General features: G+C 40.5%; 1 protein-coding gene across 11 annotated transcripts in view; it reads right to left on the bottom strand.

Annotated features, from left to right (window-relative positions):
- GPHN (gephyrin) overlaps positions 1–20032 on the bottom strand; it is a 693379-nt gene that overhangs the window by 303999 nt on the left and 369348 nt on the right. For all 11 annotated transcript variants that reach the window (XM_019519214.1, XM_019519213.1, XM_019519212.1 and 8 more), the window contains one exon: positions 9886–9978. In XM_019519214.1, the coding sequence (XP_019374759.1) occupies positions 9886–9978 (93 nt within the window). The remainder of the gene's footprint in view (positions 1–9885; positions 9979–20032) is intronic.

The following is a 20032-nucleotide window of genomic DNA, read 5'->3' on the forward strand; positions in this document are numbered from 1 at the left end:
GGACTTGCTGTGAATGTGGCTCTGGGGCTACTGCATGCTGTACGTGGCACACAGGGTTGGACTGGGTGCAAACACTGCACACAGCACAGAGGGTCAGCCTCGCCATGCACTGTATAAAGTGACTTCATGCTGGTTCCAGCATTGCCCAATCCAGACCGGCCCTGGAGCCAGTGCACCATGGTGGTCTAGCAGGGCATCACACACAATGCATACCCCAGACTGTCTCCCTGTGCTGCATGCAGAGCACATAGTGCTGGGTCTAGCAGCATGCAGGGTCAGGGCCAGTACCTGGGGTCAGTCCAGTGACCCATGGGCCAGATCACATGCCATAGACGGTATGTTTGACACCCCTGAATTATAATGTTCTATTCAATGACTATATATTTTGCTTATGCTACATATCATACCTAACATAGAATAAAACAATATATCTAAAACAACTATGGCTGGGGAAGCTGGCTGCATATTTAATTATGGAACAGTGTTGTGTCGTGTTGTGTTACAGTACACTACAGTACAACACAACACAAAAGGTATTTTGTTTTGGTATTAACCTATTAAATATGAACAAGAATTTGGAAGGTGGTCTCTGGGAGTCCCACCTCCTATCATCTAGCATAACAGGACCACTGTTTTTATTCCACTATCAGCTCAATTTCCTGAGATTTTAAATCCTTTATGCAAAGTACATTCAAATGTTCTTGAGATAGGAACTTTAAAAACTATTCTGTAAAAAAAAAATGTTCTTCAGGCTGGATGGTTCATAGGATCATAGGGAAGCACAGCTGGAAGGGACCTTATAAGGTCATCTAGTCCAGCCCCTTGCTCAAGGCAGGAACATCCCTGATTAAATCATCCCAGCCAAATGTCTGTCTAACCTGCTTTTGAACGTTTCTGAGGATGGAGATTCCACAGCTTCTCTAGATAGCCTGTTCCAATGTCTGAACACCTTCATAGCTCTTCCTAATCTCCATCCTAAATTTCCCCGCTTGAGTCTGTTGCTCCCAGTCCTACCCCTTACAGCCACAGAGAAAAGTCCATCTCCATCCTTTCTATAATCACCCTTCAGGTATTCAAAGAATGTTATCAAATCCTGCTCAGTCTTCTTTTCTCCAGACTCTAGATTCTGGCCCAGGGCTTTTGACCAACTGGCCAGGACCAGCCTATGGAATCCGGGACTGCCCTGGCCAAACCAAGACATACAGTCACTCTACTCATACTTGTAGTCATTTGTTCATGGAGACACTGGGCGTGTCTACACAAAATGCTACATCACGCATTGTCAGTGGGCATGAACCGTGATGCCACCGCTACTGTGCAGTAGCAACAAGCTGTGCAGTATGGTCAGAAATGACCTGTGCAGCACCGGGGCTGTGCAGTACTGGCAGTTACTGTGCAGTCATTTAGTACTTGCTGAAGCACTAAATGACTGCACAGTAACAACTGCACAGTCAAGCGCACATGTAGACGCACCCACTGTTGACTTTTCAGTTGGATATTTTGGCATGAATTGTTATCACCACATTCCATAGAGTTTTCTTACTCTGTTTATCAGTCTCTGCAACTGATGCAGGAACACACAAACTAGCTTTAAGCGAATAAATTTACATACTCCTAACAGTGTAGGCAAGGCAAAACAGAGCTTAGTAAGAGGTGCAAAACCAACCAAAGATGCTTAGTAAGTTCTCAGGCATTTAATCCACACTGAGGTGTAGACCCTGTTAGCAGGACCAAAGCTAGTTAGTTTACAGCTAATGCAGGTATGCTTACAAGAGTTTTACTCACTGCAGTGACTACAGTATAAGCATGTCCAAATACAGCAAGACTACAAGTAGCAGAGGAACCTTTCTTGTTGCTTTTCTGTAATTATATATACATTACAATATTATTACTGTTTCAGTAATAGTTTGGAAATGATCCAATCATCTGCTTTTGGGATATGCCAAGTCTTCTCAGTTCCATTTTCTGGTGTTACCTTGGAATAAAAATGTTACACACTGAATTCAAATGAAATCCACTACTGACCAGAAAATAGGACATCTCAGGTTTTGTTTTTTTATTCTGTATGAAACATCTGAATCTTACAAAGTTTTCATTTATTTTTTTTGCTGAGGGTTGTGAATCTCTTGCATACAAGGTGAAGACATGCAGGAATTATTATTAGCTTGTTATTTTAAGTTACTTGTGAAGGCTGAGGTAAAGCAAACAATACTATATCTAAAATGGGCAAAAATAAAAATAAGCAACTTGATTGGCTAAAAAACATTTTAATGTAGGAAAAAAATAATACTATAAATGTCCCAATTCTGATAGTCAGCATCCTTATGTCCTCCTCGTGTTAACAGTTTCACAGAACTAAAAGATTTTTAAAGGTGTTTTTGCTACAGTATTACTATTTTTCTTATATACCAAAAGAAAAATGAGATGCAACCATAACCATCTCTCACCCTCATATAACTTAACTGATTACCTGTTAACTTCAGGGTCCAGTTTGAAACTTCTCTTATGGATTTGATCCAACTGACCTTACTGATGTTGTTTCATAGATTTGTATGCTGGGAGGGAGCTAGCTTGACTTCTTGTACAGCACTGCTCAACAAAGTTCACCCAAAAGTACTGGATTGAGCTCAATTTCTTATGTTCTAGTCAAATACAGACACATTTTCCACAAAGGTATTCATCTGAAGACATCAAAGGAGAGGGAATACATCACTTCCACTGGTATTTTGTTCCAGTGTTTAACAATTTGTGTTTAATTTCTTATTTAAGTTTATCTGATTTCAGATTCCAGACTGATCCTTGTTATGCCTTTCTTATTATGCCTTTCTCCACTAGATGAAAGGGGCCTTTCGTTCCCACTATTATCTCTTCATGAAGATATTTATACACTGTAATCAGATTACCTCCCTGTCTTCTTTCTGATAAACTAAAAAAATAAGCTCTTTAAGTCTTTCCCTGTTAACGCACTTTCTCTAACCCCCAAACAATATTTATGAGCACTTTCTGCACCCTATCACATCTTCAAAAATCCTTTTGAAAAAGATAGATACCAGAGCTGTATGCAGCATTCCAGTATTGGACTCACCAATACTATATACAGAGGTAAAATTACTTCTCTAGTCCTAGTCATATACTGTTTTGTTTATTTGTCCTCTTCTGTTTTGTCCATTCCTAGAAATCTGTAGAGAAGTAACTCTGAGTCAGACCTTGACCTAACACTATGGCTGTTTAGCTATAAATCTTCAGCTCATTTTTCTGAGGGGTATATTGCTTAATAAATTCCCAGTAACAGGGATACGTGAAGTCACCTTGAAAAAGATGGTGCACCCCTGCAGCTGGGAGCTCAGATCAGCTGATGGGGCTCCCAGCCAAGGGAGATTGCTACTTATGTGTAAGGGGAGCCTGGAACCATGATCCTGGGCTCTACCTGCACTGGCAGTAAGGCGCGACTGGTTCTGATATTGGATGTGGCATGGCAGGAAATGTGATTGTGGGGATCCCACATCACATCCCACTGCACCTTTACTTGCATGTCTGCCAGAGGCCTAAGGGAATGTATTAAGTATAGTATATCCAAGTAATTTTTTTGTAAAATTTTTAATACAGTATGTCAAACACCTTATGGAATTTATAGAAAAATTAATTCAAATTAGCTTGACTAAAAATCTTAGCATATAGATTGAAAAATTTCTAAAACACAGCGATCAGAAGGTAATTAAGAAAGGCTACTACAAATTATAGCCTCAGGCTCAGGACATTCCTAAATCTTTTGTCTGTTTGTGACTGGGAATGCATGGTAGGAAACAGATCACTCTATGTGTGCCCTGTTTCTTATCTTCTTCCCCTACTTGCCTCTGTTAGAACTAGGATAATGGATGAGGTGGACCTTTGGTTTAATGCAATATAGCCATCCTTATGTTCTTAAATCATACAATAACAAATATGTACAAGGATATCCAGGAACAATAACTGCCTTTAGTTTTTGTCTACCCTGCTTGAAAGATAGTGGTTGTTTAGGGCAGCTGATACCATTCAAATTGTGGATTCTTTAAGACTAGGGACAGAAATTACGTATAAACTGGTACAAGTGATTCAAAATTAGTTCAAATCTGTAACACAACAGAAATTCAATACACGTAAACTCCTTTAAAATGGCTGAAACTGGTATAAGATAAACCTGGATGGATGTAGTATCAGATTTAAATGATTTAGGTTAAATTGGTTTATTTAAATTCTGTTCCAGATCCTCTCCAGGTTCAAGTTAACTCACAGTCCCGCAGCATCCCAGGATTCTTTGCACCTCCCCTGCAAACCCCTCCTCATAGGACGGGCAAGCTAGCTTTGGCCCAAGCTGTCTGCTCCAGTCGAGCAGGGGGGCGTGCTCTAGTGCTCCCCGCCAGTTTCTGGCTTAAGTTACTGAAGGCACGTGGCTGCATTCCTGGAATCAAAAGTGAATGTCTGTTCACTTGATTATCAGTTCAATCTATGCAGCTTAGACTAACCTGTGAAGATTTAATCTATTCAGCCTTGGGCTTTTTGACTCTCTGTACTAAGCCTAAGAGCAGACGTGTTGGCCTACACATTTCTCCAAGGGATTTGAAGAACTATAGTTCCCAAAGGGTCAGTTATCAGATGAGATACTATCTATAAAAGAAGCCCACAGTTCATTTGAGAGGGAGACGCAAAGGAAGTGGAACAGTTTTCAGCATATATAACAGTTTTTTAGGGAGACTACACCAGACTAACAAGTTAGCTGTCAGCTAAGTGAGCTGGAGAGTGGCAGGAAAATGGACCCTGTGAGAAGTCTAAGATGGACAATAGAAAACATGCTTTTATATAATGGGGGGAGCCTTGAATTCCCACTGTGATACAGGAAGTCAACAGTTTGAGCAGGTAAAGGTTGATACCATAATTCACATGGTTCCTAGATCAGTGACCCACAAGAGAAGAAAGATGTGGTTTTCCCACTCTACTGTGATTTTGAAAGCCAGTTAATAAAGAGAAAAGTAATTTGTTGGAACCTAGGGACAGATTTAAAAGACTTTAGGTGCAGCTTCCAGGAGGGCTGAGAACTCTGCACCAAGGGCAGATATGTTTCAGTCCCTGAAGGGAGTAGTGTAGGAGAATCTGTAGACCTAGAGAGGAATTGTTTGAATCTAAAAAGCAAAAGGAATTGCATGCTTATTTTGAGTTGTGTCTTAATAAATCAAAATCTCTCTGTATGAGAGTGTGATGGGGACACTGAGACTGGCGTAACATATGCTTGGACCATGGAAAAATCTGGAAGAAGTAAATAGAGCACCTACAAAAATTGCACATGATATAAACTAGGAGGTGTTGTAAATACCACCTGGTACAGAGAACTGGTACAGAAGGACACAGATAGATTACAAAATGGCAGTAAATAAAATATGATTCAGCTTGAAAAAAAATAACCAAAACATGAGAAAAAAAAGAGATGCTTGGGAAGCAATAATGCTGAAAGAGACCTGGTAGGCCTGGGGAAAGCTAAGCAAACATGAGTTAGTAAATGGTTATAAAAATGGCCGTGCAATTTTGGGCTACTACACAGATTGATTACATCACAAAAGAAGTGACATTTTCTCTCTATATAAGACTTTTGCGGTTGCATTTAGATCATGGTGTTTCATTCTGATCACCTCCTCCTTCAGACAAATATGGAAGGAGTTCAAAGAACACTAACAACATTTTTTAATAGTTTAGAGGAGTTAACTTTAGAAGACAGTAAAACATGTAAAGTTGCATTGATAAGCTGAAGGATGAATATAAGTATGTTTCCATGTATATAAAAGCAGTATATAAATATTTGAAGCAGATAGAAACAAAGAAGGAAGAGGCTTATCAAGAATAATGGGAAGAAAGATACAAAACACAAGTATATGTGTTTGTTTTTTGTTTGGTGGATTAGAAAGTGTGTGATATATATGCGTACATCCGTATCGCCTTGAAGGGTCTCACATTCCCAAAATTCCAGGTATTGACAATTGTCAGTAGAGGTGAAACTAAACACGCTTTGCCCTTAGCAGTGCATGCAGCTAAACGGCATCCAAACTGCAGATTAGTTGCAGTAATTGCTGACACCTATTAGCGGCAATGTGTTATTTTTCTGAGGGTAGACAGAGTGAATTTTGTAGGGCACCAAACACATACAAGAAATTTCAGGGATGGAAAGTATGGAAGCGGGCATGAGATTAAAAAAAACAGGCAGAAGAATATATTTTTCAAGGAATGCAGGAACATACATATTTGCTCTTATTTTGGAAAGACATGCATGTGAAAAATTGTGTGGGAAGAATAAATAAAGGGGTTGTCTAGACTAGAGTCTTTTTCCTTGAATGAACTGATTGATATAGCAATATATTTTTATATCAGATGGGAACATAAGGATCTATAATAAATTATAAAATGTCATTGCTTTAGAATATTTTCTACAAAATTTAAGACAAAATATAATTGATATTCTGATAAAACTGCACCTGCATATTAATTAAATAACTAGTTTTATTATTTTGCAGTTCTAGGGAAAAGGCTGAACATTAGGAAGTGTATGGTAAAGTTAATAGCACAGATAATCTCAAGTAAGACCCGATGTCAAGCCCATCCATTGATCAACCACAATTCCCTTATACCTACCCATCCTATAACCAATCCACCACACCTTTTCCATATTTCTAATTTGTAACCATACTGTACGAACAGAAAAGTTTTCTTGAACTATGATTAAATCAATAATGAGTTGTGGCTCCAACTGAAATAGGAAATACCATCAACTACCATACTCCAGATACAAAATTTAAACCCTAACCATGACAATTAGGGACCACCTACAGACACAAGGACAGATTTGCCTTCAAATTCAGCCTTCCACTGATAGTGAGAAGCATCTTTTTATCTCCACATAGACAGTCTATAAGTTATGGTACCATATCTACCATTACAAGGCAACTTGCAAAATCTTCAGCCTCCAATTACCTGCAGTAACCCATATGATTTAAGTAATACTCCAAAATATATGTGGAGTAAAGATGGGGATACAGGGTCAGAGAAAAGGCTGTTTGTGAACCTTAGTTATACATTTCCTGAGTTTTTTTTATTTTAATAACGATACTCTTCTAGGAATGCTGTTTCAATTTAACAGATATTTATTTACAATATTAAATGCATCTTAAGTAATATTTTTACTGGAAATATAGGAATCAACCTAGGCATACAATATGGTATAGAAAGCAACAATTTTATAATAACAATGTTTAGCAATACTACACAGTAATTCTGGACAGAAAATGAAAAGCAATCTTGCCCAATTTAAAACTACAACAAGAATTTAGAGAAGCAAATTAGATTAAGCAAACTTGAATATAATTATTCAAGTTGACCATGGACTAAGGCAAGGGTCAGTAACCTCTAGCCGCAGGCTAAATCTGACCCGTGGAGCTGTGGCTTCAACAGCATTTGATGGTGGGGAGTTCTGCCTGTGCTGTGCTGTCACAGCTTGGTGGCAGGGAGAAACAGCAGAGGCAGCTGGGTGCTGATGCTTGCTTGCCTCAGACCTGAGCTAGGTCTTTTAGTCCCCTTGCTAGAAAACAGTGCCAACCTCTGGACTAAGGACAGTGGGGATGACTGTTCTACTGCAAAGAAAAATGCCATATGGTTTTCAATTACTGTAACTGATCAACACTGATTTTAAAAATCACATCTAAAAGATGACATCTTCAGTAGAACAATGCCCCCCATCATCTTAGAAATGCAAAACTCTAGATCTTATTAATTCACTATTAACTGAATTAGTTTCACTTCAGATACTAATTCCATTTCCTGCAACAACTTAAGTTTTCTTACTGTCTGAGTACCTCATGTTGAGGTATTGGATTTTCTCATGTGCATTTACCCTCCAACTGATTTCAAAGGAGAAATAATTCATTTTGGAATAACAGTCTTTTCTTTGGCACGCTCTTGTTATTTCATTTCTGACAGACTGATGTTTTCTTTAACATCTGTTCGAATAAACCCTTAAAATTACTGCATATTGGAGACACTGATCAAAACTCCATAGTTAAGACTGAATTTCATTTTTAATGAAAGTAGGGATTTAGCCTTTTAGGTAAACATGCTCTAAGTATAGACTGATTTTTTTGACAAATTATAAATAAATCTGTTACTTGGTTTGAGTTAAATATATTTAAAAACTGGCCCTTTAAGAAATCTTCTGTATCAGTCACCGTCCCCACACCCCAATGATTTTTAATAAGGAAGTAATGCAGACCCTCCAAACTTTCAGTACAGCTAAAAATCAGTTGAAAACTTGTGCATTGGTTATGTGGAAAGTGGTAAGATCGCAATTAATTTATTGATTTTTATTTAGATGTTATAATTATATAATGTGAGGAATAATGAGTGTCAGCTCAACAGCTCAGATAACATTTAAGCTGGCCCTTCATAACCTGAGACAACTCAACACATCAGTGTTATCCTTCTAACTATAATGAATTTGAATTCAACAGTATTTTTGATTGTAATGAAGCAGTGAGGGAAGGAGACTGCATGCTTGTGTAAAGCATTCCAAGTTGCAGGTTACTTGTCTAAACAGCCATTGCTTTTGATGGACCACAACTAGCTTTGATCAACACTACTTGAAAGGCTACCTACCCATGGTTTAATTGCTTTGGTTTCTCTGTAAACAAGGGAGTATTGCTGGAGAGACTGGAATAGATGTAAAGATTCATCCTTAAGAGTATAGGGACATAAGAACTTGGGAATTGGGCTCTCCCCTTTCCTTTCTTTCACACAGGACCTATACCCTCTAAACCAGTAAGTCAGTTGCAAATTAGGGACCAGATGCACCAATAAACTTTGGCTAGTTTGATAACGCAAAGCAGCTGTAAATCCTAACTAAGCAGTATGCTCAGGTTGCCTCACATTTTTCTCACTTCCTGATGAATCTGCCCCTAGCATTCAATTTGGGTTCTTGTTTAATTTTCATCTATGAAATCTTAAAAAAAAATTGCCACACCAAAACCTACTTTAATGTACACTTGAGCTTGACACTGTATATCAACATCTCAAGGGGGAAGAAGGCACTACAGGTATGTTGTAACTGACACAACATTAAGAGCTACAAATCTAAAGAGTCTGAAGTTATGACAATACTTAAACCCACATGGATTAAGGAAATATACAATTAAGGCACTCAAGCAACCTCAACTCTGCCCTCTAATGAGACTGTGAAGGTGAAAAATATGAACAAACACAGTTTTAATAATCAGATTAATTTAATTTGGGACCACTGCCACTAAAATACTTCGATCATAATTATTAGGTAACAGTTAGGTAATCACTAGGTAGTTGCACAAGATTACTAGAGAGCAGATTTAAGGTAGTTTGCTTGCCTTTACTTTGTATTTCTTTCCTGGAAATGTAATACAGCTGTGGCAGCATTTGTGGAACAGGCAGCAGAGTCTTGTGGAGGTATCTCTTCCTCTTCTCACCCTTATGCTGTAACGTACTTATTGTAGCCAGTGTAGGAGAATAGAAGGGATGCCTTGCACAAGTCACATTTGTGACTGGGATTAGCACTATGGAACTGTACAGTATTGAAATGCAGTGTTTAGAAACATTATCCCAAAATACTGCAGCAATTGTGTTATGTGTAGTGGATGGAACTCTATTCAGTACTGTCAAAATTTAGTCAAAAGCCTTTGGGTCCTCTGAAATCAGAGATTCAGAATTTTAACTCATTCATTTGCACAGTGCTTCCTATGGCTTTTACTCCTCCCTTGTTATGTAGCACTCAGTGAAGGAAATTTCTGTACATGAGGATGTTTCTGTCCCAAAGGGCAGACTGTTCTAAATCCAGGACTATCTCACCTCTGGAGTGACATCTCGTGGTGCAAACCCTGTTCCTCCAGTTGTTAAAATCAAGTTAAGTTCCTTTTCATCACACCAGTCTATCAGTGTCTCCTGAAAGAGAACATCAACACTGTCAGATCTAGCATATCATATAAAAACATCTACAGCTTAAAGCCTAGAGCTTGAAATCTTCAAGTAGCAATAATGCCAATAATTAAACTAATCTACATATCATGAAATAAATGAATATTCAAGGCATCAAATGTGACAACTTATACAGAGTCACTTCAAGTCTTAAAGATCTTTTAAATCTTTATGACCAATACATAACAGAATAATTTGTGTACCATAACATTAATATATTTTGAGTAGAAAAACTTTCCATCCCTTGACCCCTAATAAATAAGCAACATTCAAAGTCTTAAATCGTGTTTTATTTTGATATTGCAATATATGCGGCAATTCCAACACAGGTCTGAAATACAAGTATATCATCCCAACTTGTATCTAAACAGTACATGCATCTAGTTTACCCTGCTTGGTAGCTGTGGGTTCTGTGGTCTAATTTCCATTGCAATAACCTGTTGATAATGAGAGCAACACCACTGCAAGCTTCTCTATGGCCAAGCTTTAAGAAGCTGAACTCAGCCGCACAAAGGTGGCTCTGGATCCTCACTCAGCTTTTCTTCATGCCCTATTCCCTACATCTCAAGAATTCAGTAGAACAAAGTTCTTTGCTCTCTCAGCCTCCCACAGAGCTCTGCTCTTCCTACCCACCTCCAAGCGGGGATGGAGAGAGGGAAGGTGACTGACTCAGTGACAGTTTGCCGGGAAGCACTGCTGCAGCCCAATGAGGATCAGAGGCTGCAGCTTTGCTCACTGGTGCAGTGGGGACCAATACTTCTGCCAACAGTGATGGTGGGGACTGATGCTGCCTCAAGAGGCAGGGACAGCTGCTGCCGCCACTGTGGTTGGATTGGAATTGCTACTATTGCTTTAGTAGCAGTGGTAGGAACTGCTGCTGCTGCCCTGGTGGTGGTGGCAGGACTTGCTGATGCTGCTTTAGGGCAGCAGGGACTACCGCTGCTGTGGTGGTAGGGACCATTGCTGCCCTTGTGAAAGCAAGCACCGGTGTTTGCTGATCTGTCAGTGATCACCAGTTGCCCACCAATCCCTGACAGCATGCCTAGTGGTGTTCCTTCCCCAACAGGGGAGAGGATAGGCTGTTAGTGACTGGGTTCACTGACACGTTCTTCCCCCCGGCCCACCCCAGGAAGAGGAGAGGAGGAGGAGGGGCATTTTACAAGTCCTATTGTAAACAGGTCTGTTCTCATGAAAGATTTTTTTACTCCAATCAAATAATGCTTTTATCTAAAGCTTTCTATATTTTATTAAAAAACCCAAGCAGAAGAGTATTATTAGAGCTAGTAAAAAAAACAACCCAAGAAAATAGTTATCATTGGAATCTGCTGATTCATTGACTTTGAAGCATTCTGAAGAGATGAACCAGTTTTACTGAAATTACCATAGGAACCAAGCAAGGGTTCCAAGCATCTTCCAAAAAATTTTTACTTTTCTATGAGTCAGAATGTGAAGCACTAGGGTTTCCAGGGTCCACATCTACAAGAAGACCTCCTGTGCAGACTGAGAGACATTTAGGACTTCCAGGGTCCATGACCACAGGGAAGCTCTCAGACAGCTCGATGGGACCAGGGCTCCATTCCTGTCTGCAGAGAATGCTGACATTTTTCATTTCCTGGGGATAGTCATTGCCATTTGTCTGAGTAACCTCACCACCTGCACTTATGGTTAAATAGTCAGATCTTTTTTATGCTAAAATATATGGGCATGTGGAAATTATTTCCAAATAAACTCACTAAATAATGTGCATATGTCAAACAACTTAGCAGCTCTTAAGTTTGATTTTCCAAGCTGAATGAAATGCAAACCAAACAAATAACATTAGTAGTGGAAAGGAAATTGAGGCCCAGAGCCTAAATGATCTCTAAGGCACCTCCATTTATGCAGCTTGTATTTCATGCATGACAATATCTTATATATGACAATACCTAAAATATAGGTACCTAATTAACATACTTAGGAACCTAGGCTTCTTCTGCAGTAAATAGGGCAAACATAATTGACTGATTCTTTAGTATGGAGACGCTATGCATTATACATTAGAACAATATGGCCCATGGGAAAGATCTGGCTTGCAGGGGTGGATCATCTGGCCCGTGGGGCTTTTTGCAGAGGCTACCAGAAGCCACAAAGTAATCGATCCTCTTCCCAACCACTTGCCATAGCTTCTGGAGTTGCAGTGTTAGCATTGGCAACTAAAATCTGCAGTGTTCACTGCCTGGGTGCCGGCTGTACCGACCCTGTGGCTTCTGTCAGCACCTCTGGCAATAGGACTTCAGCAGTGGCAGCATTAACTCCTTGCCTGCTGGCACTGACACAGCAGTGTTTGTAGTGATTGTCTGAAGCCTCATGATCTGGAGTTGGATGTGGGTTGTCTAGCCTGCAAGAAGTCCCTGATCCAGATCTGGACTGCCCTCTCATTGAAGGCTGATACCTCTGCATAAAAAACCCCAACTCTATGAACCCACAGATCTTTTCAGGCCAAAATGGAAGCAACCAATGAAACTAGGCACCAAAGCAGTTTGGGGATCAATTTGGACTTGTGACTTACGCACTTACCCTCTGCCTAAATCCTATGTAGAAGATACCTTAGAGGTCAATCAGAAAAAAATCTCTGCACTTATAGATCTTTCTTTTAAAAAAAAAATAATTCAAGATGTTTATCAGCAAAACAGATACGAACGATCTATTTTTTTTAAATAGATGAGTTATCCTGTCAGAGCCCCTTGGTTATCTAAAAGCAGAATTTTCCTCATCTTTCAATAGTAGCAAGTTTCACAGGATGACTCAACAGAACTTCAGTGGGGTATGGTGCACAAGTTTTGTATTGCAAATTTTTCTAAAAATTCATCATCCTTAAGCAAAATCTGTCAGTATGAGAATAGAAAGAAGGGGGCTTTGTGTTCCTTTTTAGTACAGTATCTGCATGTCATATTCTTCTTTAGACAAAAGAAAACCTGCCAAACTCCACTTGGCTTTATGGAGAGAATACATCTTTCATGTACTCCAGTTTTGCCACAGTTCAGTGACAGATTGATTATATTTTAAGGCATTGCTAGGGAGAAGAATAAATTTAATGTGCTATCCTACAAGGAGGAAAAGATAAATAATGCTCTCTTTTTCAAACTGTTCTTTACAGCAACTGAATAGTAACAAAATGGATATTACAACTATTCCATGGCTGCATTCAGGCAGAGGCATAATTCTTTATCAACAGTTGGTTATGCTGATGTTGCTTTAGTTTCCTTTACTCAAGCCTCTGATTATGAAGTACTAAGTTAGAATTTCACTGCACTCTAGAAGCTTTTATTGGACCAAAAAGGTCTTTAAAATTGGTTGGAAATGTATCCTGTGTTGATCTGAAATGTATTTGTTGTCTCTTCTCCATAAAAAGTGAAAGAAATGACAACATCTTACAGAAATGCACTCATTCAATTTACAGGAAACAATACTACATCTTTCTAATGCCATAGAATATAATGGTTTAAAGAGTTAGCCCTTGAAACCTGATAATCATAAATTATAAATCTCTTCTTCTCCCCAAAAGTCACCTTTTCCAAACTCCTAGAAAATTTTGGCATTGCTTTTCAAATCCAACTACAGGTTAATTTATGACCACTTTGGTACTATATGTCCCACTGTCTAGATCATAAAGAAGAAAGATAATAGGCAATCAAGTTTGGAAATCTTCCTAATGTTTCCTAAAGCAATCACTCCAATGAAAAAAGCGTATTTCCAAAATATTTTTTTAAATGGTAAGCACCTAAAAACAAGAATCTCAGCCTGTTGTTAACGGAGGGCAGGGCTTAAAGCCAGATTTCTGCTTCCTGAAATCCAGCTTTATTTTGTACTTACTTTCCACAGGATTGTACTTCCTGTGTCTTCAGACTATAAGCTTGCCAGGCCAAGTATCAGGCCACATATTTTATATCGGTGCTAAGAAAGTAAAGTAGCAATTATATAAACTTCAAACAAACAAGGCTCCTTGGAATAATCTTTGTGTTGCTGTCTGGTTTGGGTACATCTGAAATATAAACATTCAGGGCCTGGTCAAGAGGGATTTAAATCAGTGTCATTCCACTACAGTAAATGAAATTATGCTGATATATACCAGCAGAGGAGCTAGCCTGAAAACATGAATGTAAAAAGAACTATTCAAGTCAGAGACTACAGCCCACATAGAAAAAATGAATCCAATAAATATCTTTGCTTTTTAATAAGAAGTAACGAAAACACTTTTAAGCCACTTCTCTCCCCAGCTTCTCTACTTAAAGGGTTAAAAAGAGGTCATGTATGTTCTGTTTGGTTCCTCTGGACTAGTTTTACTCAAATAGATTACAATTGTGCTTCTGACCAATTTAGACTTCACTTAACTGCTTGAATCATTAGTGTTTGCTATATTCCTTTGTTGCAGAGAAATGGAGTGTCTGTTCATTTTCTGTGTAAGGTTTGGAGCAGATTAGTTATATGGTTTTATCAGTTCACATCTTAGGACTGATTCCTCTCCATTGTTATCTATATTTTCCTTATGTCTGACATTTCATTCAGTTTTATCTCACCTCTCATTCCTTTTGAATGTTTTTTTCTTTGATTTTGCATGCAGTCAAGGTATCGTTATTCTTTTGTTTAGTTTCTCCATTGGAATGTCAAGAATCCTTATCGACTTTTCTAATGCTCAGGTTTGATCAGTGTCACATACAACTTCTAAATACCATTAATACACACATTCCACTCTCTAACATAATTTCTTATATAAAGGATTCCTTGTGCTTATGCATATTATAGCTCTGTTTAAACCTTAAACCTTAACTGGAGTTTGCAGTGGATCCAGAGGGGGTGCACTGGCATGGCTGCACCCCACTCTCTGTGCGGACCACCACACCGGAGCCTCTGGGGACTGTTTTGAAGTGCCTAAAGCAGGTAAAGAGAAGTGCCCTCCCTTACCATGCATGCTCAGAGGCATGATCCCTCTCCTTTCTACCTTCCCTGCTTGCCACTGCTGTTTTCCCCACTGTCTCTGGGGCAGGGAAAGCTTAAGAGCTGCTTCCGCCAGCTTCAGCCAGGCTGCACCAGGGCTGGGCTCAGCTGGGGACAGTGGTAACAATGATGGGTTGGGTTCCCCCTCCCTGCTTGCTCCTGGGGACTGGGCAGGGTGGGGGAACCCTCTTCCTCTCCACCCCGTTGCCACTTCTGCTGCCTCTGTTGCTACCCTAACTGAGCCCAGTCCCCACCTAGCCCTGACTGGAAAGGGCAGGAGTGGCTCTGAAGCAGCAGGGCAGTAGCAGTGGTGGAAGGTGAGGGAAATGGAGGTGGGGAGGGGACATGCCTCTGAGCACAGAGGAGAAGGGCAGTGGGATTCTTACCTACTTTGAGACTTTAAAAATTCCCCAGAGACTGTCATGGCACGGTGTGCCCACACTTGCGTGTGGGAGTGGGTGGGAAGAGGTTGGGAGTTGGGGTTATAGTCACCCCTGCAGTTGGGATCCCCCTTTGGCAAATCCTGGATCTGTCCCTGTATATATATTAATTCCCTCTGATAGCTAAGCTCAAAATGAACCATCTGTCTATCTACTCAGCTATAACTATATACAGAGATTTCATTTTGAGCTAAGCCATCAGACAAAAAACCACTTTGCTCCAAAACCTTCATAACCTGAAATTACTTGCTGTTTTCCCTATACATTATACAGAGCTGAACTGATTTCAATTTTATATTAAGTTTTTGCAATTGGTTGGGTTAGAAATTTTTCATGACCAAGATGCTGATTTCACCACTGCAAAGACACTTTCCTATAGTTTTTGAGTCTCTTTTTCTAGATTGTGAGTCCTCAGATTTTTACATTCATAGATGTTAAATCCAGAAGGTCATGTGGTTTTAATCTTCATCCACATTCCTCTGTACTGAGACCAAGAAATTGTATTTGCTTAAAGCAGTGGTGCTCTGTGGCCTATAGATTCACAGGTATCCAGCCCGTGGGGCTCCCCAAGGATCAGGAAATTTGGTGGCAGGGTGCTGGTGGCAATAAATATGGCCACCCTCCCCAGCTGCCAAATTCCCAAATCCTGAGCTCTGTGCAACAGGTTGGGACCAGGTCATGCCCCTTCCCCCCACCCCAGCCCCATGGCTGAATGAGGCTGGACCATATCTCTCCCCTCAGGCTGGATGGGGTTGAGCCATGCCCCCTTTCTCCAATGGGGCTGGGTTGGGGCCAGCTCAAGCCTACTTCCCCCTCCACCCCTGTGGGGCCATTTCAAGTCCCCTTTCCCCCATGGGGCTGGGTTAAGGCTGGGTCACACCCTCTTTCCCCCTTTCCCCAATGGGGCTGGGTTGGGGCCAGCTCAAGCCCACTTCCCCCCCATCCCTGAAGGGCCTTGTCAAGCCCCCTTTCCCCTATGACACTGGGTTAAGGCTGGGCCATGCCCCTTTCCCCTGTGGGGCTCAGCCATGCCCCCCCCGGGGTAGATTGGGGGTGGGCCATGCCCTCTTCCCCTCATGGGATTGGCCATACCCCCTGGGGTCAGGTTGGGGTTGGGCTTTGCAGGCCCAGGTTGAAGCCTACCCACCTCTGTGCAGCACAATGGGGCCCTGTTGCAAGCATCCTGTGCTGGATCGGGACCATCAGCCATATCTGGCCTGTGGACAGCACAGGCACTGCCCATCTGCCCTGCCAGCCAAATAGGTTGAGCACCACTGGCTTAAAGCATAAGGCAAAGTCATCCAGTCTTGATTAGAAGAATTAATTGAGAGATGAACAATCCATTACTTCTCGATAGCTTATTTCAATAGTTGATCACCTTCCCTGTTAAAAGCTTTCCTGGCTTTAATTTTTAGCCACAGGTTCTCTACTAGTTCAAAGAGCCCTTCAGTATCTGGCATTTTCTTTCCAGGAACCTCTCAATACTAATGGCTGGCAGAGTACTTTTTCATGAATGTACTGAACCTCCATCTTTAATAAATGATAAGACATTTCCCTTGGTTCTTGTTTTTATTCTCTTTGGTAAGAATAAAATATTGCTTTAACACATTTTGATGTAAAATAAGCTTCTAATGTTTAAAATATGAAGAAATAACTCTTTTTGCCAGCATTTGTCAGTCTTACCAGAAAAAGGCATTATCAGCCCCTTTGCTAAACGGGTATAAATCCATTCCAGTTGTGTTCATTTTCCAAGAAAGCTGAAGCTGTATTCTTTTAGAAGGGAGGCATAATGGCTATTTCCAAGGTTGATATCTATAACACCATTTATTGTGCTATGTTGTATATGCTGCTTGTAAAATCATTTTCAATAAGATGTATTATTTCGGTATATCTTCAACTATGGAATATGACTCATAACTTTCCACAACTTAAAACAGATGTATCAAGAAATTAAGTAATTAGTAACAGATGCAAACAGTCAAGCTTTCATAGAGCATCAGAATACTTTTTAAAGGGGGCTGTACTCAGTCTTTAAGTCTGCTGTTAATTAATTCCATAGCTTACAGTGTTTGTACAGTATTTTGACACATTTGCTAACTGTTTCTAAAACACAATTCAAACTTCAAGTTGTCTCTCTATATACGTACCACTTACCCAGTTTGAGGCAATCATTTAAAATCTTTTAGATGTATTCATTATGCAACTGAAATTACCAAACAGATCTCTAAGTTGAAACAGGAGACAGAATAGAAAGATACTTATTTGCATTACACACTAAGAGTTATGTGCACATGCTCACTCTTACATACATGCATACTATGCATGCAAAGTGCATCTGCAAATACCTCCTCTGGATTGCTGACACTGCTCTGGCCATAGCCTCCCTTTTAGGAAGAGATAGAGATCATACCCAAAAATATGGAATTTAGATTGCCTTCTGTGCAATTTGACTTTTTATGCCAATTCATTTTACAAACTGCATAGCTATTGCTCGGTTAGAGATTTTAACACCTTTATAAGTTTCTTTAGAATATCTAATGCTTTCCCTATGTGACCATGGTTCAAGATGATGAATCTGGTTCACAACTACAAAGGAACTATTAATATAGCCATCAACATTTCTTAACTAAATTGCTCAGATGTGTGTCAGGGTAGAATTGGTATGGAGCAGAAGAGGATTGCTGCTTCTCCTTTAATACACTAAAATCTTACATTTATATTTAAATAGGCCATTCTGAAATGCTTTTGAAAACCAAAAGTTTTTTGCTTCAGGAGAAACATATTTCTGCAGCCCAACAGGAACAGCTACTGGAGGGGATGCAATAGCCATTTCTGCAATCTAGTAGGAACAGCAGCTGGAGGGGATGTGATAGCCATTTCTGCAATATAGTTGAAACAACAGCTGGAAGCGATGGTAGCCATTGTGAAGCACAGCATGGTAAAAGCTTAAATACCAAAGAGAGTGATAAATTGCTTAGGATGGTACAACATAGCAATAACTAGAAGTATTCGGATGAAATTAAGCACAAGACATTTAGGCTGAAAGTCCATTCTATTAGGTGGTATCCCTATAGATTCTTCTTTATTCCACGGATATCTAACATTGTGGTAACTACAGCACTTACTTAAACAGAGAAGTGATATTAGGAGATTATTCCTTTTTTTTTTTTAGATTCCGTCAGGATTATTTGTCATCTGGAAACAATATGACCTGCTATTTTCCCACACATCTGAAACTGAGGATTTAGAAGGCGACTGCAAAGGATACATGAATGAGGAGGGTCTGGAGAATTCAGGGATTGGAAGAAGGAGAAAAAAACGCTGATGTGGCACTAAAAGGAGTTGAAAAATTGATGGGGCATAGGTGCACTGATGTATCTGTGTGAGGGTTACCAACCAGGGCTGAATTAATGCATAGGCAAACTAGGCACATGCCTAGGGCCCTAAGTGAAGAAGGGGCCTAGTTGTGTTTATTTTACATATAATTATTGAGTGAAAAAAGTAGGGGCCCACGAGTTGGTTTGCCTAGGGCCCACTAAAGGGTTAATCTGGCCCTGAAGTAACTGGATTTAGAGCATATAGTGGAGGTACTGTTAAACCCCCCAAGGGGGGGCTTGTTTGGGACCAGTGAAGCCTTGTCTGGTCTCTAAGAGTACTCTTGAATCCATTCCACGCTTAGATTCTAGAGAAAGGGAAGAGTCTTAGCTCCTTTCCACTCTGAGACTCTGGTCTTGCAGACCTTCATCCCCCTGGTTCTCTGTGTTCTTGATTAAGGGAGTTAGCATCCAGGTCTGCTTCTGAGAGACGGACTTCCCCTTCTCTTGGGGTGACCCCACTGGCGACGCATAGGGGGTGCACATGGGTGCAGGTACACCCCCTGAGATCAGCTGTGCACCCCTGGAAGCACCAGTCATGAAACCAGAAGTGCCAGCGGAAGTGCATTTCCAGTTTCGCCGTTGGCTTGGCAATAGGCTGCTGGGGGACACCCTTCCCTCTGTTACCAATTGGCGGCTGCCCCCCCCCACCCCTCAGCAATCTGGTGCCCCCCCAGACTCGGGAGGCACCAGTCACTCATGGGTGATCCAGTGCAATCCACAGTTCCAAGCAGCATAGCAGACACTTTTGTCAGTAAAGGCATTTATTGGGGCACAGTCCAGCTGGCTAGAGGTTCTCTGTCCCCTCCAAAGGGGATAAGCAGTTGCTGTGTCCTGAATCTGGTCTCCACAGCCCTGACCACCCCCAAAGATACTCAGCTGTTCCCTTCTAGTCTGTTCCAGCTCCCCAGGGATCTTTTACCTTTTCTCATTCCCCCTGAATTTTCTGGCCCCAGACTTTCCAGCCTGCTCTCCCTTTTGTCCTGTTTGTGCCCCAGGAGGTTGGCCATCTCATTTCCCTCAGTATGCCAACATAACCATTCAAGATTGCTAATGCTAAAGGTGTATTTCTCTATCCTCTAGTCAGCCTTGTAACATAACCCCTCCTTCTTTGTGCATAGGCTAAGGAGGTAAACTAATATCATACAATATTATAATCAGAAAGTGAACACAGTTAACTATATATACTTTTATAATGTCTGTTGCTTAGAATGGGTGAATGTAAAGTGAGAA

Source organism: Gavialis gangeticus, unplaced genomic scaffold (genome assembly GCF_001723915.1).
Source record: "Gavialis gangeticus isolate Ggan-Ray unplaced genomic scaffold, GavGan_comp1, whole genome shotgun sequence".
NCBI lineage: Eukaryota > Metazoa > Chordata > Crocodylia > Gavialidae > Gavialis > Gavialis gangeticus.